At 34.7% G+C, this 27316-nt stretch overlaps 2 protein-coding genes across 3 annotated transcripts; one reads left to right on the top strand and one right to left on the bottom strand.

Annotated features, from left to right (window-relative positions):
* Positions 1-4145: 4145 nt before the first annotated feature.
* Positions 4146-8648, top strand: LOC110691874 (TBC1 domain family member 2A-like). The gene is made up of 7 exons (XM_021868845.1): positions 4146-5528; positions 6732-6848; positions 7189-7367; positions 7459-7552; positions 7648-7725; positions 7875-7976; positions 8295-8648. The coding sequence occupies exons 1-7, from the start codon at positions 5052-5054 to the stop codon at positions 8421-8423; spliced, it is 1176 nt and encodes a 391-aa protein (XP_021724537.1). The 5' UTR covers positions 4146-5051; the 3' UTR covers positions 8424-8648.
* Positions 8649-8772: 124 nt separating this feature from the next.
* Positions 8773-25983, bottom strand: LOC110691873 (protein ENHANCED DOWNY MILDEW 2-like). Of its 2 annotated transcripts, XM_021868844.1 has the most exons (20): positions 25703-25983; positions 24252-24733; positions 24043-24139; positions 21746-21799; positions 21529-21665; positions 18259-18352; positions 18071-18169; positions 17331-17578; positions 17165-17254; positions 16554-17072; positions 16339-16483; positions 16127-16228; positions 14728-14820; positions 11381-11422; positions 11013-11123; positions 9864-9935; positions 9661-9779; positions 9506-9581; positions 9194-9410; positions 8773-9094 (listed from the first exon to the last, which is right to left on the bottom strand). In XM_021868844.1, the coding sequence occupies exons 2-20, from the start codon at positions 24659-24661 to the stop codon at positions 9000-9002; spliced, it is 2820 nt and encodes a 939-aa protein (XP_021724536.1). In that variant the 5' UTR covers positions 24662-24733; positions 25703-25983; the 3' UTR covers positions 8773-8999. The 2 variants fall into 2 exon arrangements, with proteins under 2 accessions (XP_021724536.1, XP_021724534.1); XM_021868842.1 differs by having other exon boundaries at positions 8773-9410; positions 25703-25982.
* Between the last annotated feature and the right edge of the window lie 1333 nt (positions 25984-27316).

Here is a 27316-nt window from a genome sequence, read left to right as displayed (position 1 = left end):
AGATAAGTTTTTGTCCTTGTAATCTAATCTCATTTGCTACTTCAATTCATTTATAAAGGCAAATGCTCACGAGCTTAGACGCGTGGGAGGAATTTAACAAGAAGGATCGATATTTGTTTAACTAATCTCAATAACACCTAGTGGCACAATTTTAGTACTCCTTTCGTCCCATAATATAGTTATTGTTTGTGTTTTTTTACGGTATTTAAGAAATAGGAGGAAAAAGTGGATGAAGAGGAAAGTGGAAAAAAGTACAAGGCATGTGCAAAATTCAAGAGTAATTTAGGAGGTACAATAAACAAAGTTAAAAAAAGTGAGGGTATAATAGTCTTTACATACTATCCAAAAATAGAAACAGGAACAACATTTTAGATCTTTAAAATAGAAAAACAGGAGCTATATTATGGGACGGAGGGAGTATTATTTTGTTCTTTCAAGTAATACCCAAAAACATATTTTCCATCTATATTGCTCTTCAAAGTTTTGTTGAAAAATTAAAAGTGATATATTTCCTTCAATAATGTCCAACACCTCCACTAAACTCCACCAAGTTATTGCCAAAAATAACGCATGAAAACACCAAATTTCACATGTGAGCAATTTCACCTTATCATATCGAACCTTCTCATCATTCTTTCTTCGATTGTGTAATTTTCAAGTCTTTTTCTTCCCTTTCTTTAGGGTGATGTTTTAAATTCATTCGATAACTCGATATATGATAGTTGTGGTAGTGTGCCGATGAAGAGGCTTTGATAGCACTGATTACTAATATTACTTCATGGAATGATGGAAACTTAGGATGATAGTAAGTTAAGTAATGAAATCTATCATTATGAATTGACAGCTTCAAAGCTATACACAATCGGAATAAAGTAGGAATCTGCCAACAATTGTTAAACGTGATATGTTATTATTAATATATTGTGATTTTTCAAGCTAAGGGTTTATATTTAATTTACAAGTGTTACTTAAATTGACTTATATCGTAGTAGTGATACAGAGTATTAACTACCAAGTATTTATCCGAATTCCTTGCTAAGCTAGTTCTACTTCTACATGGAAAACTTGGATAAGTCGATGGTTTCCATTTGCATGCTGCAAAGGCTCAAAGCTATGATGAGCATCTTGGCTTTAGATGAAAAATATATGACCACTATGTGTTGATAAAGTTAATTTTAATTTTATGTTTACTCTATCAACAAAATTGAATGTGTTATTCAAAATATATGACCACTATGTTGATAAAGTTTTAAACTACATTCCTATCCGCGGGGTCAGGGTTAAGAACATATGAACAATCATAATGGTCTCTTGTAAAATGATAAATGTATTTTATTAGGTAAAACTAAGACATGATTTTTAATTTATTGAATTGAACTTATTTTCTTAATTAAAATTATTTTTGCAAATATAAACTGGAATTTCTTTTCAATTTGTCTCTATTATATTTTTTCTTTAAAGTTACTCGATTTTAAATTATTTTTATTGAACTTAAATTATATTTACTGAATTGAAATTATTCTATTAAACTGATTTTTTTTTACTAGATATTAATTTTAAAACGAAGAGAATAGGGCCCAAGAAAGTTATTAATATAGTACATGAAACTATTCAATAAGGCCTTGTTCACTTCACCTTAAAAAAAATAGTATTCAATAAAAATAATTTCAATTCAGCATGCAATAATAATTTCAGTTCAGTAAACATAATTTCAGATCAGCAAAAATAAGTTCAGTTCAGTAACAATAATTTCAATTCACTAAAAATCACTAACTTTAAAGAAGAAATATAATAGAGAATCAGTAAAAATAATTTCAATTCAGCAAAAATAAGTTCAGTTCAATAAAATTAATTTCACTTCAGTAAAAATAATTTTAGTTTAGTAAATCAAATTCAATCTCATAGAATTATCTTTCTGTTAAATACTTCGTATTCATGAAGAAGGTAGACATTATTATGATTCTAATTGGACCATAAAAAGGAAAAGGATCGAATAATTATAATGTATAGACATCGTATGCAATTCTTTTTGGCCTACTCCTTTTACATTTTGCTTAATTATTCTAAGATTTTTATGATATATTTGTGAAATCTCGGACCAAGTCCAAGAAAATACTTAAATAATTACAAGTAGATTGCAGTATTCCCAAGCTTTGTCTTGGTTGTACCAAGATACAGACGACGTAAGAGGAAAGAAGTAGTCTTACTTTAATTTGATCTTTTTTTTTTTTTTTTTTTTATTGAAGTGGTCTAACTTTGCTACCAGCTCGTGGGTTTTGCTTAATTAAAGTCATTTGTTTATTAAAAAAAAAATCATATGTTTTCATAGATATATATTACAATTATAATTTTTCTTGGATCGAAGAATAAATAACAAATTCATTCGTTAAAGTAGGAAAATATTTAATACTTTTCTATGGTTTATGACATGATTACTTTTGATTGAAGAATGGAAGTGTGAAGCATGGATGAAGTTGTTTATTGAAGTTTTTGTGCTTTGTTTGAATGCTATTGTTTCAAAATGACTGATTTTGCATTGTTTATGTGCACCAACTTTTCCCTATCAAATACTGAGTATTATGTGTAAAAGTAGTATTTCTTTTTTCGTAATTTATTGATTGTTTTGGTATAAGAATAAGTACTTCTTTAAATAAATTGGTACCAAAAAAAAAAAACAAAAAAAAAAAAAGCATTATTATTAAGAATAATTCACTAGTTGTGTTTTTTTTTTTTTGGTAGGTACACTACAAGTTCGTTATCTTGTACACCAACGCAAGTAATTAAGAGATATGTAATAAGATGTACGAAGTATGTCTTTTTTCATAAAAATTATTACATGAGGTTTGATCTCGTTATTTAGACATGTGCAATATATATACTCTAAACAACTTTAAAAAAACCCTTTCTCAGCCTTATATGTTACATATTGCTGTGAAGATGGCTACGGATAGGGGTATGTTTTTGAAGTATGTATGAGTTTTAGGCTAAGGCTCCTAGCTATCTTAAGTTAAAAAAAAAAAAAAAAAAAAATATGAATTTTGGCCAAAATTCCTTAAATTATTGAACTAACTCATCTCAGCATCCTAATCACCTTGATGGTGAAATTTTTGAGAAACCACATTCTCTAATAATTTAAGTCTTCAATGACATTAATAATACTCATTGGTATAAAGTATATTAAATTTCCTCCAAAAAAAAAAAAAAAAAAAGAAGGAAAAAGGCATCGTTTAAATATCAACAAAAAATTGTGTTGATACAAACACAACTTAGATTTCAAGTAAGAAGTACTTGCCTAGCTATTAGAGTGATATCGTCTAAGCACAATTTAATATCAATGGATATTAAGAGATTCAAGTTATTATATTAGCTGATGAGAATTTCTCGAAATATCTAATGTTAAATGATGAAAACATTTAATTTACTGCTTATATCAGTCGTATATATACTTGTATGTAGAGGTGGCCATTGAGGTGGATTGATTTAGCCTACCCCATTGGCCCTATTCACTTTACCTTATTTTTGGTGAATTTAATTTATTTTTATTGAACTGAAATTATTTTTACTGATTTTCTATTATATTTCTTCTTTAAAGGTACCGATTTTTACTGAATTAAAATTATTTTTACTGATTTTCTATTATATTTCTTCTTTAAAGGTACTAATTTTTATTGAATTAAAATTATTTTTGCTGAACTTAACTTAACTTATTTTTACTGAACTGAACTTATTTTACCGAATTGAAATTATTTTTACTTAATATTTTTTTTAAGGTGAAGTTAACAGGGCTGTGTACTAGCTAACAGAGCTTGAAGCAACTCTGACTTGGAAGCAATCAATTTGATCCACCTAATTGGCTAATTGGGTGGAGTTATAAGTTGAACTTGCTATTCGCCAACTTGGTTCAAATTGGCTTATATTGATACCGGCTTAAGAGCTTTTATTGATTTATTTATTTTAAAAAAGTAGTCTTAATCGATCCAAATTAAGTCAGAATCCGACACTATTTCACCTTATGTTAGAAACTAACCTAATATATGCAATAGCCACCATCCTTAGTTGCCCAAAAGTCATATAAAAAACAATAAAATAACACATAAATTGTGACATTGGCTTAAAAAAATCATTTGCCCTACTAGTAAAACTTAAAACATATTTATGTTTTGGCCGAATCTCATTAAAATCATAGATTTCGTATCCTATTAATAATTATAATTAGCCCTCATTTCAAAAGTGCTAATGATGTCATCAAATAGCTCCCCCCACCCAAAAATTCAAGCTTTCTCAAATCTCAACGTTTGAAATTCTTGTCCTAATAAAAATTAAATAAAAAAATTATCATAATTTATCAAAAAAAAAAAGTAGTGAGCTCAAGGCTCCTCTAACAAGGGTGGTTGTCAAGAAAGATAGAAGCTGAATCTCCGTCGTGTACTCCTCACCTCTCTTTCTCTCTCCTCTCAATTCCCCGCATACTTCGCAGATTATCCTCTTCTTCTTATTATTACCCCCATTTTGCTCTTTTTCCTCTCAATTTTCTAGACACACAAGGAAAAAAAATCAATAAAAATCCCACCTTTTTTCCTTGTTTAGTTCTACTATCATCTTTTTTTATTACCCTTAATTCCCCATTTTGTTGGGATTATTTTGAATAAATTCCTTTTTTTTTTGTTGTTGATATTTATTGCTGATTTTGTTTGTCTTTATTTGTTTTGTTGTTGTTAGAAGGCTTTCATTTCATTCAATCATTTGAAATTGTGGATAAAAAGGAAAGAATTGTACAGTAAATTTAGTTTTTGGGGTCAATATATCTGTTATTAGATTCAATTTTTGCCCATTTTTGTGTGTGATTAGATCTTCTAGGACCATTCTTCTTCAATTTTGATTTTTTTTATCAAGTTTTAGTGGACCCAATTTAGGGGTTTTTTTTATCTGGGTATTGGAAATTCAAGCAATTTAGCTCAAATTTTGAACCCTTTTGATCAAATCTAAACATTTGGGTCCTTGAATTTGAACATCTTTGATCAATTCAAAAAATCTCAGAAAGAAAAAAAAAAATGTATGCAACAGAAAGCAAAAGAAATATGTCATTTGAGTACCAGGCACAAATAATCAATTATAGGCCTAGTCTTCATACAAGGAGGGCAAATTTGACAGTAAAATTTCAAGATATTTATGGGTTTTCAGTTGAAGGGAATGTTGATGATGTGAATGTGTTGAATGAGGTGAGAGAAAAAGTGAGGGAACAAGGAAGGGTTTGGTGGGCATTGGAAGCTAGCAAAGGTGCTAATTGGTACCTTCATACTCAAGTCTCATCAACCCTAAAAGCATCCCTTAAATTATCAGCTTTAGCTAATGCAATCACATTGAAAAGGTTGATTAGGAAAGGGATTCCACCAGTTTTGAGGCCTAAGATCTGGTTTGCATTATCTGGTGCTGCTAAGAAGAAATCGACCGTGCCTGAGAGTTATTATGATGATCTTATTAAGGCGACCGAGGGCAAGGCCACGGCCGCTACCAAACAGATTGATCATGTGAGTTGAATTGGTTCTTTTTGGGCTGTGTTGATCAGTCTTGCAGTTGGATTGTTTCTTGCTAGTATTTATTTGCGGGGTGGATTTATTTGGTGTACATTGTAATAAAAATGGGTTGTTTTCTGTTGACTTTGATTTTGATTTGGATGTTAATCTGTGTGTTTAACTTTTTTAAGCATTATGCATTGTTCATAGCTGATTCTTTTTTTAATTTACGATTGACGTCAAATTAATGGACTAGTTGCTGGATGAGAACATGTGATTTTCTTTGTATGGTATAATAGGTTAACTATAGGATTTGCCTTATCGAGGTTTCTGTGTTTTCCACTTTGTCAAAGAAGACATGGACTAATCCATCTCCTTTCTGTTATGTGTGTACTTCATAGTAATTGATGCCATGATACATAACATACATTTGGTAAGATTAGTGTGATGATGTATCTTCACCCTATTTATGTGCGATGAGCCATGGATGGGGTGATGGCATTCCAATGTAATAGCAGGTTTGGCATTCCAAATGCATGTTATTAGTTCACAATGTGGTGAGGCATTCCTGTCATAGTTGGTGGTCATGAGGTTTTATATGAGTTCTAGCGTGGTGAAGCCATAGATAGAATTTGATAGTCATGTTTATGGCATCACTCTATCACTTTAGTAATTTGCCTACAGGTCTCAAATTTGGAGCTCAGTGGATTTTTGTTGACATCGTTTTACTATAGTTGCAGTCTCGCGGTTCTGTCAGAGCAATTCAACTGATATAGAAGTGAAAGACAAGGGAACGGTTATCCTTGTGAACCCTTTTAATCCTCCAAATGCGTGCAAATCATGTACTAGTAGTTTTAGAGAAAATTAGTAACATCATTTTACAATTGTGATTTCAAACATATATGTTGTTCACTCCCTCGAATAAGGGACAATATGAACTTAAAGTGCAGAGCCAAATAGTGTGGCTAGTAACTGGGTTGACAGCATTCCTGTATGCACACATTACAAATTCATTGCATAACGGCGAATGAACAAGTAAAGCAATTAAGCTTTTTATATTTAGTATCTCCTTGGCCATATATATGTCCATCGTCCATGACATGAAAATGGGAAATGTGGCTCATTGTTGTGACTGGCATAAATGCATATTGATTTGAATATAAGTAGGAATATGTGTAAATACTTTTGCAGAATTCATGAAGTCTCCAATATTTGCAGGACTTGCCTCGGACTTTTCCTGGCCACCCTTGGTTGGATACACCTGAGGGCCATGCAGCACTCCGACATGTTCTTGTTGGGTACTCTTTTCGTGATTCTTATGTTGGTTACTGTCAGGTGATTCTATTATCTCGTTTAATGTAGCAAAATATGGGAATTGACATTATTAGTGCTGGTACACTTCATGTTTCCCTCATTTTTGTATCATTCAATGATTCTTCAATTGAAGCATTTAGGCTGATTTTAATATTGTTTGTATGATTGTATCAATCGTCATGATTCTTCAATTGAAGCATTTAGGCTGGTTTTAATATTGTTTGTATTATTGTATTAATTGTCATAAACATACAACATTCATTTCTACTCCCTCCACCCCTTTATATGACAGAAAGGTGTCTTGTACATGTAGAACTGTACTCCTGCTCCACATATTAACCAAGCACATTTGGTGTTTCAGGGTTTGAACTATGTTGCAGCATTATTATTACTCGTTATGAAAACAGAGGAAGATGCCTTTTGGATGCTAGCTGTCCTATTGGAAAATGTGTTAGTCAGTGACTGTTACTCAAATAACTTATCTGGGTGCCATGTTGAGCAAAGAGTATTTCAGGATTTACTCACTCAAAAGTATCCGAGGTACTATTGTATTTCCATTAGAAATTGATTGTCCTATGATATCAACTGTTTTGATTGTATTCATAAAAAAATTTGAAACAAAAAATTGCAGGATAGCTACTCATTTGGAAGCCTTAGAATTTGATGTCTCCCTTGTTGCCACTGAATGGTTCTTGTGCCTCTTTTCAAAAAGCTTACCTTCAGAGGTTTGATCAAAGAATTTTATCTTGTCTATCTGTTTGTCAATATTTAAAGTTTGTTCCTTCTCATAACTGCTACCGTTCTGGAGTCCATTCCACAGACAACTATGCGGGTGTGGGATGTTCTATTTTACGAGGGAGCTAAAGTTTTGTTCCACGTAGCTTTGGCTATATTTAAGGTGAGTCTTTTCTCATCCTCTGTGCTATTAATATCTTAGTCTTCCAATTTTTTGTTTGGAGGTCAAATCTTTATAAATTAGACATGGTTAGAGTGAGTTTGTGACGATATGATGAACAGATTCTTATACAGTATACTATTTACTTGCAGATGAAAGAGGATGAGTTGCTTCTGAGCCATCATGTTGGTGATGTAATAAGCATATTGCATAAAACTACTCACCACATGTTTGACCCTGATGATTTATTGACGGTAAGCTGAAGTTCATACTGAATTTTCTTTTTGGAGCTGGCCATATCAGTTTTTAGCTTAGAATACTATGCTACTTAGATTCTTCATTTTACCTCAACCTGTGTTGAATATTCAACACTCCGACATATGCATGGTCACTCTCATTTGGGACCAAAAGATAACAGGGAAATCTTACATAAAATATGAGTGACACTTTCTTGACTCGAGTACAAGAGTCCAAGCAAATTAGTAACTTGTTCATCCTGGAGTGAGTTGTCAATTAATCTGCAATCATCTTCCTTCAAAATCTTGATCCTGATTACTGGCTACTTTGTGCAGGTGGCTTTTGATAAAATTGGCTCTATGACCAACACAATATCAAAGCAAAGGAAAAAGCAGGAACCTGCTGTCATGAAAGAACTTGATCAGAGATTTAGACGGCTGAATTCCCTTAACGATGCAAGTTAACTATCCAATTGGCCTGTAGACCTTAAGTGTAATTGTACATGCCCCAGGCATAACTGCAAGTGCAACTATGACCGGAGGCATTTTGGCGCTTGTAATATACAGAGTACATTTTCTGCAGAATTGTAGTTACATATTTTGTAAATTAACAGAATGTAACAAAAAAACTAATTACATCCCTAAAGAGGGCTGCTTCTAATATATGCCCTTTATTGGCTTGTTCATATCTCACTAAGAGCAGCAAAGACAAATTGGGAAACAAGATTGAAATAATTTTTGTTCAACCACTTCAAATCCAGAACTCTAGTTTGTCGAATGATCATTAAATAAAAGGAAATCGTGTGCATTCACGTAGCGAGTAACCAATATGCTTGATATACTTAAAGACAACTTAAGCTTTACAAAACTGCAGTGGCCATACATAATGAATACTGATAGCAAGATAGGGCTATATGCACCGGGTAAAAGTGTATAGTTAGCAGAGTTGACAAGACTTCACAGCTTATATAGTAGTTCGACAGATATGACATATTTCGCCAACTTTTTTACAAGGATCTAAGGAATTTACAAATCAACGAGTCAAGAGATAAAGTAACTTGGAGAATTGGTGGGAGAGATATCCATGTCCTTCAGATCGTCAACAGGAGTAATGCACACATTGGCTTCCGGCAGTCCTGCCACATTTGTTATCATTGGGTTATGATTATGTTCCGGAACATCATCTAAAATGCGGGGAAGATCACCATACATATTCATCAGATGGGAGAAATCACCGTAACAATCTTGCTGCTCTTCGAGTATATAGTTCCAAGTAGGTGGGCGAGAACATGGTATTTGACCAGAAATCTGAGAGTGGCCGCACCTGTAGGCAATTTCCCTGTGCTTTCTAGTCCAGTCAGGATGGCTCCAGAGATAAAGGGGAGGAGTAACATTGTTCCATTGTGATAGTTGCTTTTCACGAGCATCACAAGATCCAGGAAGGTAGAATGCCTGACAGCAAACAAATCAATTGCATACCCCATACCTCAAAAGTCAGATCTAATAATGAAATAAGGATAGAAATTAGACTACGTCATTTCACATACCTCGCCAGAGAGTAGATATGAATCCTCCCATATCAAATCATACCTTGTGTGCGTCGGGCCTTTCCCAGAATCAAGCCTACAATGACAATTTACTTTGATAGGGGAAAAAATGGGGTAAAGAAGAGATTCAGTAACAAGAAAATGCATGCCCATACCTCCGAGTTTCTGGTGGGGCAATAAAAATGAGAAGCTTTGGGTTAAATTGAAGAGCTTTATCGATGAACTGGTTAGCCAGTGATGCCTTAACTCCGAAAGGAGGATTCAGCCCCATTATCTAGCCAACAGAAAAAGAATAAAGGCACAAGTTCAATGAACAATGAAGAAGTAAATGATATCAAGTCTGAGCCAGGCGTTTCACCAGTCGAGAGCCTTCTGCCAGTTCTCCAGATTGAACACTAAACCAATCCCTTCGCTCAAAATTGAAATCATTCTGCAGTACGTTGAATAACAATAAGTCAACACTCAACAGTATCCCATATTACAATTTTAATCATGCATAGTAGTGACAGAAAAGTAAACAGTTGCCCCTATGACCTCTGGATCAAGAACAGAGTGAGTAAATCTGATGTGCATTCTGTTTCCTAAACCAGGTAACCTAGTAGAACAAAGAAAACAAAGAAACAGCTGATCTCATTCTTAATTATCACCTAACACAATATATACAAGACCCAGCCAATGATATTCTCATTCTTACCAGATTTTCCAGCTTACAAACGAAGCCCATGATTAATTAAACCTTAAGAGATAAGCCACGGTTAAAAAATTTCAACAACCCATATAACACAGCATAGTCCAACCTTCCTAATAATGGCTTTACCACTGGAATTTAATCAACACCATAGAATTCTGGTCTTTTAAATGAGTGAATCCAAATCCTAGGGAGAGGGGAATCGAAACAGCTCTCATTATCTTATCAGTAGCCATACTATCCAACCACTCAAAGGTCTGATATTGTAATGCCGTGGTGGGGATCAATAGCATCAACATTACAATCCACTTTCAATTTTCCTTTATTTCACTTCTTAGTCACATTTCTCTTTCAATTTCATTAATTCTATGATAAATTACAATTACTTAAGGCTTTTGGAGCTAGGCACATTCCAAGCAACAATTTAAGCCATTTATACAAGCAGGCTAGCAGCATGCTAGCATCTACTAAACAATTAAACATATAGAGGCTTCTACACTGGATACAAAATGCTGATTTTATTATTCCTCCCAGGCATGCTATAAATAGTAAATGGGGGGTGATAGGAGTCATAGGACGGCTGACATGTTTAATCTAGTATTATGAGCAGCTGTACTATTACCAAATGTGCAAATTATGTGAGAGAGTGGTGGTTTGTGGACTTTCTATGATTTCATATTATGTACCAGAAAAGCAGTGTCTTGGTAACTATGTCTAGCTAGTCAGGACTGGAACTAATGACAATGGTCAAAGTACCAAAATGCCAACAGTATCAAGATGCCAATTATTAATTTATAAGTAATGGTAATGATTCCCCACCTTTGATGGAAAGAGATCGAAATTTTTGAAATAGCACTTCTTCCCAACATCATCCAGCTTCTTTTTCATCAAACAGCTGAATTCATTAGCACCACAGCAGAAGTCCACTATCTACAACACCATAGGCAATTCAAATTACATCAGCAACTCTGTGATGATACCAATAATCATTTTAGGGGCAACCATATGAATAGCTAGACTGCTATAATGTTGCCTCAACTAGCTTTGCTTTGACTTTTAACCCTCTTTGCAATATTGACACCGCATACATACACGAGAGGTGCTGCTACATTTTTTTTGTAGATTTTTTCAATGCTTGGAACTTGAGTATGAAATAAAGAAGGTTAGATTGAGGAAAGTATTCTCACCATATCACCGTCTTGGACATACCAATGTAGCCTTTCAACAATCTGGAAAAGTAATAAAAAAAAAAAAATTGATTATGTGTGAGGGATTTTTTTAATTTTTGGTAGAGGGAGGAGGAGGAGGAGGAGAGGGGTGGGGATGCTTTTATGTGATTTACAATACCATTAACGACCACATGGAAACTGCAAGGGAGCAAAATATGTGCTAATCAGAAATCAGGCATCAATGATGACTTTTGTAGGTTCCAGCAGTAAAAGATCAAGGGGAGCCCTGCATGGATTTCTCCCCAATTTCAATTGAGCACAACAGATAGTGCATAAACTTAATACTCCAAACCTCATGTTTTATTCCAAATACGTTAACCACTCCCCAACACACAGATTGCCATCATCATCATAAAAGACTAATTGCTTCCACCTACCTACATGCTCATGAATATGCAGCTATATGGGTAGTATAAACAAGGAATCACTCAAACAAGGACAGGAAAACAGTAAGCCCTCAACATGTACTTTGCAGAGAAAACATAGGTCTTAAGTTATATAAGGGTTCAAGGATCTTAAGGAAACCATCTGTCACAACAATGCTATAACAGCCACGTTGCATTATATACATCTGAAGACTGAAGCCACCAAAGTCTAACATTAAAACAGCCTTCACAAAAGGCACTTTACAACAGTATGGTGTGATCTGGAAAGAAAATTAATTCAAATATCATCATGGCTAGCCAATTAAAGCAGTTGTAATATATTTGTACACGGGTGTACATCACAGCCACGATGTCACATCAACAGCTAAAGTTAGTGCAGTGTATGAAGTTAATGTTTGTTAAGTCCAATGACAGCATATAAACCACTGCAGCCAGAATAAATTATACACAAAAGGTGAACCAAGATACAAACAACTGATATAAAAAAATCAAAGAATTTTTTTAGAATGGCAAGAGAGGAAACTATATGAGCTATTTTCTCACAAAAAACCTGCTGAGGTTAAGCAAATGGTTTCAGAAGCAATTTTAGTGTAAAAAGAAATTTAAAATAAAACAATAAAAAAATAAAAGAAAAGAGAGAGAATAAAGAAATTCATGAGATATATTCGAACAGCACAAAGGTGAAGCTGCTCAAACACAAACTCTATTTAACCTCATGCCACTCACTATACTTCTATGTTGTCCATTGCCGAAAGTAGAGAACAATCAATCAATCAAAGCCTTAATCCCATAAGTGGGGTCGGCTAACATGAACCAAATTTGATTTTTCCGTGTAGTCATCGAGATAAATCTTCCTCCTCCATCCCTTACGATCCAATGCTTCATCCTCAAGCAAATCCATACACTTCATATCCTTCCTAACTCCTTCCAACCAAGTCATTTTCGGTCTCCCTCTCCCTCGTTTAACCCCTCCACACTCTTCCACTCTTCGCACCGGTGCACCTTTGGGTCTCTGTCTTACATGCCCAAACCAACGCAGGCGATTTTCCCTCAGTTTATTTGCAATGTCTGCCACACCTACTTTCTTGCGAATAACCTCATTTTTTATTCTATCTCTTATAGTGTTCCCACACATCCACCTCTTAAAACAATGTGTAATAAAATTGTTAAATGTTGCCAAATTGTTAAAATCCCACCTCCTTTAGATATTTCAAATGCTTTCCTAGACTATTATATAATTTTCCTAGGCCTTAAATTACATTATTATAATTATATCAATCCATTGTTCAACAGGAAAGCAATGTAAATCCAAAAAGTTCTATAGGTAACAGTGGAATAAGCTTCCTACTCAAAGTAGTGTTGCTTAATTATTGGTGTTGCATTGTAGACCTTTATAAATTATGTATCGCCAGACTCGTCAGTTGTTTAAAGCAAACACCCCCACATTTCCAAAGAGTCCTAAAATAAATAAATTTTTGTTGTCGGACCTACTTGTGCCTTCCTTGACATGCTCGCCTTCACGACCCTCATCTCCGCTCTTGTCACCAATGAAAATTAACTCAACACTTGCTTGCATTACCATGTGTTCGCAAAATCCCTTTCAGCACTAGTTTACGCCCTTGTCGCCAAATGTACATGAGCACGCCTCAGATCCGGAGTCAAAGACTCAAAACACACTAAGACCATGTGACCACATGCAAGAACACTTGAGACCCAGAGGCAACCTCTTTTTAGCAGCTACCATCAGACACCACCGTCCTCACAAACAGACACACACACGCACACAAATTATTTCCATGATTTTAGAAAATCAAAAACATACAAACCATAAGTTTCTACCTCAAAATTGTTCATTAATAAGTTTAACATTTCAACGTAACATTGTAGCTGATGTGGATCTAAGTGATACAACAAGGCAACGACTTTAATTGTCAAGCTGAGCTTCAGCAACTGAAAATATTTATAGACATCCACCCTTCAACTGGGCGTGGCAGCAAGTATTTATAAACAAAAATAAAATAAAAATTAAAAAACATGCAATCCCTATGAGCTCAAAAGACTAAGAAACCTAAGGAGTTAAAGCTCACAAGCGCAAGCCCACATGCCAACTACAGATTAAAAAGGCTAACTAAGAGAAAGGCCAAAATGTACAACCCATAATTTAAGATATATGATAAAACCATGTTAGCTAATAAATCAAAAGAAAACAATAACGATAGATGAAAGCTCACAATTGCAAGCCCACATGCCTCTCTAAGCCTTGATCCATGGAACACATGAAATGAAAGCTAACTTCCCGAGAGATTACAATCCAAAGCCCAATGTATTTAAGATCTCAATTGGCTCATTAGAAGGAACTTGATTATAAATTGTGCTGATAAACCCTTCCACTTATAGGAACTCTTGGACCTTCTTGGTTCTCATCAGTAGCAAGCTTTTTAAAAAATTCTACCAGTAGTAACAAAAACACAAGTTCTACAAGAAAACAATCGAAGCAATACTATAATCTTTTCATTTTAAAGGTAAAAACACAATCAAGGCCCTATAAACTGTTTCCAGACTTTCCACAGTTTCCCATAATCATCAAAGTCATAGTAGTCATATATTCTAATTTGGTCAATGTGCTTCCAGAATAATGCACTACCGCAGGAAAGCATATTTATAACACATCTTGTACAAGTTCATTAAGTAATTAATGTAACAGTTATAATAAAAAATTCTCATAAAATTCATACACAAAATTTATAACATTCCCTTATAAATTTCTCACAAAATAATACACAAAATCAGTATTATTCCTTCAATCATGACATTTGCAGTAAATTAGCAATTAGTTCACCTATATTCAATCGTTTGTGAAAATTAAAGCAGAAGAATCATCATAAAAGAGTTTTCTACACTGGTAATAGAAGAACTTGCCTCTTGAAGCTTATCCGGTTTCGTGAAGTGTCGTCCATAGGATGAATAGGACATGCCATGTATAAAAGGTGCAAGATACACATTAAGCCTTTTCTGCAACCATATAGCCAATATATGTGCTTCAATTAGCATGAAATAGTTTACTTGAAATCAATCCCATTTAGACATTGTTCCCTTCACCTTTACTTATTTCTGTTAAAATCAGACCAGTCTTACAAAATTCAGATCAAACCAAATATTCGTATTTCCATTTGCATATTGTCATATACCTTTAATTACACACTTGCAAAAATTATATAAATTAGATATTTGAAAAATACACATTGAGACGAATCTAACAATATTCCAATTGATAATGTTTTTTCTTATACATTAACATACAACAAAGGTCAACGTTCAGTTAAATCAGACCAAACCAAAACAATTCAGATAACAGCCAGATCAGACTTCAGAAATTTCTGTTCAAAACACAATTTTAGGTGAAGAGAACAAAGCCTTAGTCCCTTAAACCATCATCCTACACTTGCCAAAGGAAATGAAGGTGCATGCAGATTAATAAGTCAGCGAGCAGAATGCCAAGCTAATAATCAGAAGCAAGTTGGTGTAAACCTAGAGCAATATGGCAAGAGATTAAGATGCAAGGGTGATTTTCACAATATCCATCACAATTTCTAACATACTTACACACTATCCATATCAACAAACTATCCTAATCGACCCGTCTATGAGCTTCCATGCCCTTCCGAAAACTACTCCCCATTGCAGATGGAATCTTACAGATGCATAGTTGCAACTTGCAAGTTAGTTGAAGTCATTACCACACTTATTCTAGTATACTAAAATCTGAAACGTACAAAAAAGTGAAATCTAAATCAAATTAAGTTGTTTCAAGCAAAAGAAGGGGATGCTACAAAATTTCATGCAATAGGAAAAGTTTTTAAACATTCATTTTATCATCTTCTTTACAAGGCTATTTCAGAAATATATAAATCACGATAAATGGGTAAGACACGGGCAGCAAGCTGTCATAAAAAGCGTAGCCCATAATTACCTGCATGTGAAAAAATATTTGATATTCACATCCCCACTTTACCCATCAGTTTTTGCCCAAAGTTTCTATATGGTTAGGGTACAAAGCAACAATAATATAAACCCATCCTCAAAGTCAAAACTTCACTCCAAGTTTATATTATTGTTGGTTGTTGTTATTAAAGAGATTTTTCATTTACATTGAATACCTTTGATTCCCAAAATAAACAAAAAGTTATATCAGAGATTCACCGTAACATCTACACATCAAATGTCATTTTGGCCAATAATCCATTAACAAATACTAGTATCCCAGTAACAATATGCACAAAGATGTGTACTGAAAGGAAAGTTCATTAACAGTCCAAACCTTCCATATTGGGAGTTGGCAAAGCAATCCTGCGCTACAGTGGGTCTTTGCATCTTCAATAGTGCCACCATCTTCAAGCTTCTTTAAGGCTGTTCGAATGGCCTGCAACATTTAAAAGGGGAAAAGAAAATTCAAAATGCCAGCAGACATCTTGACAGTTAAAAACGGGAGCAGCAAACACTTTCAAGTTTCAACAGGTTCAGAAAATTTACATTAACCGTGACCTCTACTTTCACCTTCGACAGAGTCTTATCTAAAGGAATTTGAGAGGCCTTGTAATTGGAAGGAACAACCTGCTGCTTTTTGAATTCATCCTCATTAAAAGAAGCATTGACATTTTCCATCAGAGCATTTATTCTACAGTAAAAATGTCGTAAGTTTTTGAAGTACCAAAATTACATAGCAGCGTTAAGAACCAACCCTTCACCTTTTCTCTATTTGAATGTCAACAGGATTTGAGAAGCATTGTTTCTCTAGCAGGGGCTTAGCTGAATGAACGGTATTAAGTTTCCTCCCAAATTTGTTAGCATTGCCAAGCTTCATCACATTTGACTTCAGACTCTTCTCAAACATAAATTTACTTGTATCACGCACTGTTTTGCTTGTAGTTAATGTTGGCAAAAATTTAACTTGACGTCTTGAAGCAGAAGTCAGATTACTGAAGGTTGAATTCTTCTGTGCATCAGAACTAGGTTTGATACTACCTTTTCCGACTTGCCTAGTTGCATCACTCCCTTTAAAACTAGAACAATGAGCCTTATCAGCTTGTTTTACAATCTTCCGTTCAACAGTTTCAATTGGAGAATGGTACGGAATCAGTTTCCTTTTCTTAGGCAGGACATTCACTTTAGGCAAACAATTCTCTGATACACGTTTTCTCTCTTTACCAGGAAATAATATATGGTTCCTCAATGGGGTGCCAAGTGTTGGATCAATGTCATGGTCCCTGTCCAAAGTTTGGAGCAAATCAAAACACATACACGGAAACCACAGTTCAAATCTCAAATTTTGCACTAGAAAAAACAATAAATAACCTACATGCAATATATTAAAATACGTTTTAGCAAAAGACCATCCCAAGCTCTTTGTAGGATTCCATTCTCATCATCATCTTCAAAAGAAATTTCTCTGAAAAAAGCAAAATAAAGTTTAGCAATTATAAATCAAAATTTATACATAAAATAACCATTCACAAAATGAATACCTCGGTAAGCATTTCCTATGATATGATTTAGGACAACGTCTACAAACTGCAAATTGTAGGTCATCAACTTCTCTATCCTCTACGTGCTTACAAACAAAACATTTATGTACAGGACAAGCAAACGACTCTCCTGCAGCTATTTTTTTCTCAAGATCATCATCCTGGGTATCATTTCTCTTTTGTAGTTCTTTAGCAACACAACTAGGATGATAAAACCGGCCACAATTAGCAGCAATACAGGGGACGACCTGAAAGAAGTTGTGTTAGATGAACTAGGCTGTAAAGCTCAAAGTCGTGCCACACAAATAAAGAGAAATTCAGTACTTCAGATGCCCATTTTATTTATACGACAAGGTCATTATTCATTATAACACTAATGCACCCTAACAGGCTAACTTGAGGGCTGCAAGCCAGCAATAACACTACTATCCACCCTGCCTTCACCAAAGTACCAGATAACTTCAGAGCAGAGTGCCAAAAAAATTAGATAAATAGGGTAGTTTATCAAATTTACATGAAAAGGGAAGAGAAAACTATATAAATTTGAGTTGCATACAATTAGTATTTAATCATATATATATGTTTGACTAGTCACTCAATAAATTCTTGATATAGTCTTCAAAAACAAAATCCATGCTGTAAACAATTACAAGGCTGTTTATTTGACTTTACAACGACATTGCTGTATTATACCGAAGAAGGGAAAAGTGAAGTCTAATTAAAATTCCATAAAGGCATACCTCTGGATTACAAAATAAATCAGATGAGCCTAACTTTCCGCAAATAAAACATTGATGTTGCTGATATCGACAGTTTTTGCATTTAAATACAGGAATAGCCTGCAAAAAGAAACCAATTATAAAATATGCAAAATGATATTGCTAGTAGTTAGTCCATATAAGACCTTGAGTAGCAGAAAGTTGCCTACATTAACTTGTGCCATTGACAGGCCAAGGCTTTCACATAATCCCTCTCCAGAATCCTCGGTTGCATGGAAGGATCTCATACATCTCCCTTCACAGCTGTTAAAATTAAAAAAATAAATAATAAAAATAAAAAAATAAAATGAATACAACTGTCTGTTCTTCAGGAATTAAAAGCAAACATATGACTTGAAGGATAAATATGAATAATTACTGACTACCCTAGTAATTTATTTTTCTCATCTTAGATGAGGCAGATTTTTCAGGAAGAAGAGGAAAGCATGACCCTATTTAACTGACAAAGTTGTGATTGATAACACCACAAATTACGTACTTCTTCCGTTTTATATTAGTTGACACGTTTAATTTTGGCACACAAACTAAGGAGAGGTAATACAAAAATACCCCGTTTATTTTACCCACCCCACAACTCCACCTGCCTATCCCCTTCATTTCAACTACCCAATCACCAACTGAAGGACACCAGCCACCAAGCCCACCACCACATCCTCTCTATTTTACCCCTCCCTTCAATTTGCAACCACAAGACCCCACAGTCATTGAACCTTTTTTCTGCAAAGGAAAAGTGAACCCAAGCCACAAATTAAAGTATTCGAACTTCATCTTCCTTAAACTTGTGGTGATGGTGGTGGTGATCGATGAGGATTCCGATGCGTGGAGTTGAAAGAGGATTTGATGATTGGGTTATAGCGATGGAGGTGGCGATACGGTAGTGCGACGCACGGAGGAGAGTGACAGTAGGATCCTTGCTGTCATTATTGGTTTTTCGCCATTTTAGTGTAAAAAGTTTCAATTATTCCTCGACCCCAACTCCTCAACTCCCTCGCCGACCAAAACAACGTTGTTAGAGAAATCGGAGGAACTAAATACTTGTGTGAGTTGGACATAGAAGAAGAGAGGCGGCAACATGACTGGGATGACGGTGGTTGTGAATTTGTTAGGGAGGAGAGAGAAAATAGAGTAGTATTAGCCTTATGATTCAGAGGAAGGAGAGGGAGTGTTAGCATTTGGTAAGGTGAAGAGAGGAGAGAGAATAAAAGCAATGGTATATTTGACATTTTATCACACAAAACATGCCCAAAATAAAAACGTATCCACTAATAATAAACTTCCCAAAGAAAAATATGTGCCAACGGTGTCAACTAATAAAAAACGGAGATAGTAGAAAATAGAGGAGTATGAAACAATTGTTTTTCGGAAAGTGGAAAAAAGCACATCATCATTCCAAAAACAAGTGAGTTTTACTCCACCAAGAGGATGCTTTTGACTTTTGAATATTAAATCTTCCATCTACCTAAACCCCCCCTCCTCACCTTCTTACCATCACTTAATCTCTACTAGTAGGTTCTCGTACAACCTTTTTTTAAAAAGACTTCATTTTATCCGCTAAAATATGAGTTTTGACGAACTTATACAAGTGTATTTCACATCAACGACCTACACTTCCTTCGTTCTTTTTATATTGCACCATAGGGGAGGGCACAATTTTTTATTTTTTATTTTATTATTTTTTATTTTTTATTTTTTGTGTAGTGGGAAAAAGGAAAAAGAGACAGCAACAACAACAACATCAAAGCCGTAGTCCCAAAATGATTTAGGGTCGGCTAACCAATGAATAAAAAAGCTAAAGGCGCACTGAAGCGAGAGGGGTTCTGCTGCGCCTAGGTGCGCCTCGCCTCTTTGAATTGAGGCGCAGTATATGGGCAGTTAAAAATTTTTGGCTCAAGTTTGCTTCAAGTGCACCTCGGATGCTTTTTGTGTGCCTAACCCAAAACGCCTCACCTACACCAAATTAAGTGCTCACCCCTGATCAACTTGCCCTCAGCGCCTTAAGCGCGCTTTTTCAAACAATGCAACTAACATGAATTGTCATAAGGAACCGTACGATATAAATAAAGGGACCTAACAAAATAGTCATTAAAAGAGTATGAAAAAAGATAGGTAAAGTAATCAAACGAAAGAACCTCCAAGAAAAATTAAGAGAGTTTTGAAAGAACCAAGAATAAAATTCAAGAAAGTTTTACGGTAGTAGTTAAAACGTTGGAGTATAAAAAAAATATATATATATATATAAAAAAAAAAAAAAAAAAAAAAAAAAAGGTGAGAGGAAAAAATTACAAATTTGACTACGTGATTGTAAGCACAAACTAAATAAACAAGTCTTAAAAAGTAAGAGTATATCGAGTATTTGCAGTGTGCACAGAGATATTTGTTTTCCCAAAATGGATTGCAATATTTGTAAAGCTTCCTCAAAAGGCAAGTGATGCAATTTACCTGAATGGAGGAAGCATATATCTACAAACATATACACACGTAGCCCCACACACACACACAATTTAAGAAAATATAGAAAAAAAGTGAGTGTGTGAAAGATAAAGTAAGACAAATTAAGAGAGAGAATGTAAAAAAAAATGAGTGGATATAAGAAAAGGCAAAAAGGTGAACAAAATAAGAGAGAGGGTGTAGAAAGGAGTAATTAAGATGGAGTAAAAAAAGTGAAACGGTAAAGGAGTAGGCTTGAGTAAAAAAAAAAGTGAAACGGTAACAGAGGTAGGCCTAAATAAGAATGAAACAAAGTGAGTCGAACAACACAGAAAGGACTAAAACGGAAAGTGAATAAAACCAAAAAGAATGGAGATAGAAAAAGAGGTGAGAGATAGAGAGGAATAAATATTGCAACATGAGGTAGGGATTTTGAAGCTTATCTGAAAGACCCAGGATATTGCAATATTTCCAAAGCAACACTCCAAGATGACCCAAGATATTAGAGGCATCCCAATAAATATATTAATGTGTATATTTAGCCTTAAGTCCTTTTAAGAAGAGGTGAGAGATAGAGAGGAATAAAGGAAAGGACCCATGTAATGATGAGAGAGAAAGAGAGAGAACATGTGCAAATAAGGAATTATTGCAATATTTGTGAAACTTCCTAAAATGGTAATTGTTGCATTATTTGTGGAACAAAGGAAGTATATTCTTTTGATATAAATTCAAAACTTGGACTCTTTCAAAACGTGTCGGCGGATCCTTAAATTTATAAATATTCCGAGTCTGACACCCGTACCTAAGTCTGACCATCCTAGTGGCCTAGCCTAAAGTGGTAAACATCATTATTAGTTGAGGATCAAAATGATAATTTGTCAAAAACAGCATAAAATTAACAAAGTACACTCCAAAAATTGGAGTGAAAGTAGACAAGGCAAAGCAATAGTCAAAATATACGAAGTTATAGTCAGCAGAAAAGATATAAATACCTAAGAATATCCCCACCATTGTCACAAAGGGAGCAACATGTATCAAAGAAGTCATCGTAGTCAATTGAGTCATCAACCTCAAAAGGGTCATCCTCTTCATCAACAATAAAATCAGTCCTCTTCACAGGCAAACCTTCCTAGTTGGACAAAGATAGATGTCATCATGTGCTTGATATACACATATAATAGAGGTTGAAATTCAATATCTTGCACTGACCATTTGAAGCACTTTCCCCTTCTTAGGCTTTTCCAAAAGAATCCCAAGCATGTACTGTACAAGGAATTCATCATATAAATTAAAGATAATTTCATCTAAAAAGAAAGAAAGAAAAGGAAATTAAGTCATCTTAGCAACTGTACAGTATTCAATCAGAAATGAAAGCATCTCTCAAGAATCCATAAAGACTCCAGTAGAGCAATTTTCAGCAAATCCAAGCACAAATTTCAAGACATCAAATGTTTAATTCTTTTGGCAAGCTTTATTCTTCTTGTAGAATTTACAGCAAATGCAAGCACAAATTTTATGATATCAAGTGTTTAACTCTTTAGACAAGCTTTTTCCTCTTCCAGAATTCACCTATTTTGAATTACTAGAAAGTTTCTTAAGGGCGTAAATCAATTTCAAAGCCTAAGAAACTTAAAAACACCATCTCATTTTAATAGAGTGATAAAATAGAAAGTGAGAAACACAAGCTAGGATTTTTTAGTTTGATACTTAGAAGATATAATCCAATACAAGGACAAGCTTCCACTGATAGAATGCTAACCAGCAGAATTATCTTCACACTTTCCTTTTTAAATAATTCCAAATATATCCTCACAATTCCAATAAGTTTTTTTACTCTTCTCTCCATCACATTAATCCTTTTTCACTCCACTCTAATACTTCCACTTACTTTTTTCACTTTATTTACTTTCACAAATTTTGCAGCTCTATTCATGTTAAACAAGTCTGGGCCGCACCCGCTACAGTCCACTTTATAAGTCCAAGGTGGAAACTATGTGGCAATGAAGAGAGTAGCCCCTTAGCCTTATAGAGTAGACACAATTATCTTGTTTCAATGTGGAATACACATCCCAACACTTTTACACACTTTCAATGTGGAAACACTTCCACCCATATATTCATGGGCTCAAAACTCCCCCTTACATATGAGTTGTCCATAATGGCTAGATACCAACCCAACCCTACCTGAGCTCTGATACTATGTTAAACGGGTGTGGTCCACAACCACCACTATGTGTCCACTTTATAAGTCTAATAGATATCCACCTCAAAGCCTTATGACAACGAGAGGAGTAATTCCTTAGCCTTATAAAATGGACACAGTTTTCTTCTTTCTTAAAAATGGGATACACCATACACGTCTCTAACACTTTCACACTCTTTCAATGTAGGATAACACTTCCACTCAAATGTGGGTTTGTTCATTGGCTCAACAATTCATTTAAACAAATTTTGTTTAGAATAATAACTACTCCTAAAATCCTAACCTCCCTATTTACTTGAAGAAATATTGGAGACAAACATGATTAACCCATCTCCACAGATTTGGCAATTCTTCCCATATATGGTCTAGAAGTGACAAGGCTCCTAGAATTGCATAATTTTCCCTTGGTTTAGAAAATCCCCACTAAAACAATAGTCATTTTCAAAGATTATCAAGTCTTACTTTCTATCCATAAGTATTACACAACAAAAGCTACTCAAATTTATCAAATTAGATGCCATAATTGGGTCTCGTTTAGAAATCAACCTGCCTGGAACCAATTAGATTTGCAGATTAAAAGACATCTTATTGAGGAGATAAGCTCTAGATTACAAAGTTGTTATCCCCTCTCAATGAAATTCCCAGCCTCAATATGCCAAAACCAACTTCATAATGACTAAAAACCCTGAATTGCCAAGCTCAAACTAGTCCACAAGCAAGAAACATCACAAGTAATTTTTCTTGATTTAAAGAACTTCGAAATTCAAATAAAGCAACTCTATTTAACCTGGTTTCCCAAATTACTTGTCCTTGGACGAGAGCTTATACAAAATTCTTTTATCACACTCCCTTCTTCAACAATCCTAATATGTGCAATAAGGCTTTTGATCATTATGACAATGGTTAATTAAATAAGCCACCTCAAAAAAAAAAAAATCTAAAGCACTATGTTTATAGGTAAAATCAACTGTTAACAGCCATTACATTTACTCATCTAGAGCACATATAACCAACACAGCTCACATTTCGCTCACCGCCATGTTGACCTACATATAATTGGCTCCTTTCATCAACTAAAAGTCCTCAAAAATCAAGGTACTCTAATAAATACTGATTTACGTTGACTAATTGGAATACTTCAATTACTGGTGACCACACTACATAATATATCTAATTACAGAAACTTTTAAAAGACAATCGCCCAATCTAATGGCACAAGTTATATGCACAAATCCAAAGTCGCTTGATATTGAACATGCAAGCAACTCAACATATACTAATGTAAGATTCAGATGAAGTATACCTCATTGTTCAATAAGGTCTTATCACGTTCAGCGGCAAATCTAATTAGTGAAATATGATTCATACAGTCATCTTCTGAAGGGGCAACCTCATACGTGCTGCAATACATGACAATAAATATTATTTCTTGGTACATGATAATGAACACAATGGATATAATGAATACATGTTGCAAAAAGAAAATTGTAAAACCAAAGAAATTCCACAAACCTGAACACTTTTGACAAGTGGCACCATATAGAGTTTTCAGTAGCCTCTACATTATGTTTAACATAATGAAGGCAATGGATCGTGATTAGTAGTGACCTAATTGTAGGCTCAAACAGCTTTTTTGGCTTCAGAAGTTTTACCCAAAAGTCACCCTTGCAAAAAACTGAAATCTCAGGCTGTACATAGGAAAGCTCATATCTCCACGCTACAACTTGTTTAAAAACCTTTCTGAGGCCATCATCAGAAACACCAGTAAAGAACAGCTGGAGATTCACAGTATCAACAGGCTTTTCCTTGGGCCAAAGAAGGGGCAAAAATGCAAATGAAACAAGTTTATTTTCCTGATTTATGAATTGATAATCAGTCACGCTCTCTGGGAATATCTCACCCTCTTCATCTGAAGATGCCATCAAGTAATCCAAAAATGACCGACAAGTCAAAATATATATAAGCTCCACCGTCTACTTCAAACAGGCCCGTCCCTGCGCCAAATTTGATTTCATAGTTAAATCAACAAGTCCTAACATTTAGCCCTTTTTGGTTGAAGGGAATTGGATGGAAAAGAAATGAATGTTTGGTTGAATTAATAACATGAGAATTCAAGAGAAAGGAAGGGAAGTGGGAGGAAAGTTTCATTATAAAAATTGAACTTTCCTTTCCTCCCAAAATTGGAGGAATTCGACTAGAAAGAGAAAAATAAAAGTTATCCTTTATAAAAAAAAAATTCTCTTCCCTTTATTTCCTCTCATTAAACAAATATTGGAAAATAAAAACATCTTCCTTTCCTTTCTTTTCCTTTCTCTTCTTTTCCTTTACTAACATTGAACCAAACAAACCCTTAAGGGTCCTGCAATACATAGCAACCAAATTTGATTCAATTACCAAATAAGGCTCATACTTTTAGGGATATTTGATTCAATTATCAATTAGGCTCATAATTTTCTTTTCTAACAACATAACCGCTGGTTAAAATCTTTCATAATCTTAGTAATTAGAACCAATAGTTCAGATTATCGAACCCTAAACTTACTACTCTGACAATTATATCAGATAAATAAAATTAGATCAAAGATAAGCCCTAGATTGTAAATTATAAGAGGAAACAGGAACGAAAAATCCTTGAGCATGTAAACTATTCAAATTTCATAACGGTAATAAGGCGAAATTGATCATAACACTTACAAAAATGCAAAAATATAACAGAGCATTGCAGCAACAAAAACAAAGCAAAATCATACAATATGCAACAATCAAAAATGGCGAAAGAACACATAGATGGAATTCCTTGAAACACATTGCACATAATCAACAAAAAAATAGGAAGCAGATGAAAATGCAGGAAGTTACGAAGCACTAAAAAGAAGAAAAATAACTATGGAAGATCAAAACCAATAATAGAAATTTAGAAAATTATAATAATCGTAAGAAGTAAAATAGGGAAGAGATTCAACCTGAAGTTGAAAAATTGCAGAAAATTTGCAGCAGAAACCCTAGAAGAGAGAGTGAAGAAGCAGTGATGAATTCTGGAAAAATGAAATTGAACGTGGAAGGAGTGGGAAGTTTTAGCAGGCTTTTGGCGTCATTTTTCAGTGGCGTTGTAGTATGCAGTATAGAGTATAGACGTATAGTACGTACTACTTTTATTTTTTTAATTATAAACCCGTTTTTGTCCCTGAGGTTTTGGCATTTGCTCATTTTACAGCGCGTATAAAATGGGACGTTTTAGGAAACTAAGCTTCCCGAAAAAAATAATTACAAATTTGGTTGCGTGGCAAAAGTATTTACAAAAATAAGCTTCTGAGGTAAACCGCTGCCTCGGGCAGCGTTTTACCCTCTATTTTTTTAAAAAAAAAAAATCTGCTACAAAAACGCTGCCCCAGGCAGCGTTTTTATAGTTTGACTTTTTTTTTTTCCTCGTTTATTATTTTTTAAAATTAATTAAAAAAAAGGCAACAGCATAAAACGCTGCCCCAGGCAGCGTCTTATCTTGTTAATGAAACGCTGCCCCAGGCAGCGTTTCTGTCTGGTTGTAAAACCAGAAACTCGAGCTTCGTTTTCAATCACGTTTGCTCTTCATTCCTTCGCCTCCTTCGCAATCCTCTTCCTTCCCTTCCCAAATTTCCTCTTCAATCCTCTTCAACCCAATTTCGTATTACATCCAATTCAAGGTATGGTTAAATATTAGTTGAGTATTTACAAATTGTTCGTTATGTTTGTTGAATTCTTGAATTGTTGGTTAGTGTTGTTGAATTATTGAATTGTTGGATATTGTTGTTGAATTGTTGGTTAGTGTTGTTGAATTCATGAATTGTTGGTTAGTGTTGTTGAATTGTTGGTTAGTGTTGTTGAATTATTGGTTATTGTTGAATTTCTTGAATTGATGAATTTCTAGGGTTTATGTTGAATTTTGGGGGTTTTTGTTGAATTTAGGGGTTTAGGGTTGAGTTGATGAATTGTGATTGTTAAATATTAATTTGGATAATGTAGAATTGTTGGTGTTGAAATATTGAAGATGTTAAGTATTTGAATTTCAGGGCCATCGACCGAGCGCTTGTGACTGCGCTCGCGGAGAGGTGGAGACAAGAGACCCACTCCTTCCACCTTCCTGTAGGGGAGGCGACTGTGACCCTGCGTGACGTCGCGATACTTACGCGGCTTCCTATACACGGGACTCCAGTGACAGGACGCCCGTTAGTCGATCCTGTAGGACTTGTAGTTCGAGTTCTTGGGGTTCAGCCTGCTCCCGAAGATATCCGGGGAACTGGGTTGAGGATAGGTTGGCTACGAGAGACCTTTGGCGAGCTTCATCACGGTGCTGATGACGCCGCCGTTCAGAGACACGCCCGAGCTTACTTGTTCTTCTTGGTCGCTGGTGTGTTGTTCGGCAACAAGAGCGGCAGCCACCTCCAGCTCCTACACCTGCAGTTGTTAGACAACGACTGCGACCATATCCGTTCCCCCGCCGCCTCTAGACCCATTCACCTGACCTAGATCAATTGCCCCGGATAGATGAATCGGGATAGTGTTAGCTTAGTTATTTCATGTAGTAAAATTTTTGTATAGAT

The sequence above is a fragment of the Chenopodium quinoa genome, unplaced genomic scaffold (genome assembly GCF_001683475.1).
Source record: "Chenopodium quinoa cultivar QQ74 unplaced genomic scaffold, ASM168347v1, whole genome shotgun sequence".
NCBI classification, from domain to species: Eukaryota; Viridiplantae; Streptophyta; class Magnoliopsida; order Caryophyllales; family Amaranthaceae; genus Chenopodium; species Chenopodium quinoa.
This window is presented reverse-complemented; position numbering and strand designations above follow the sequence as displayed.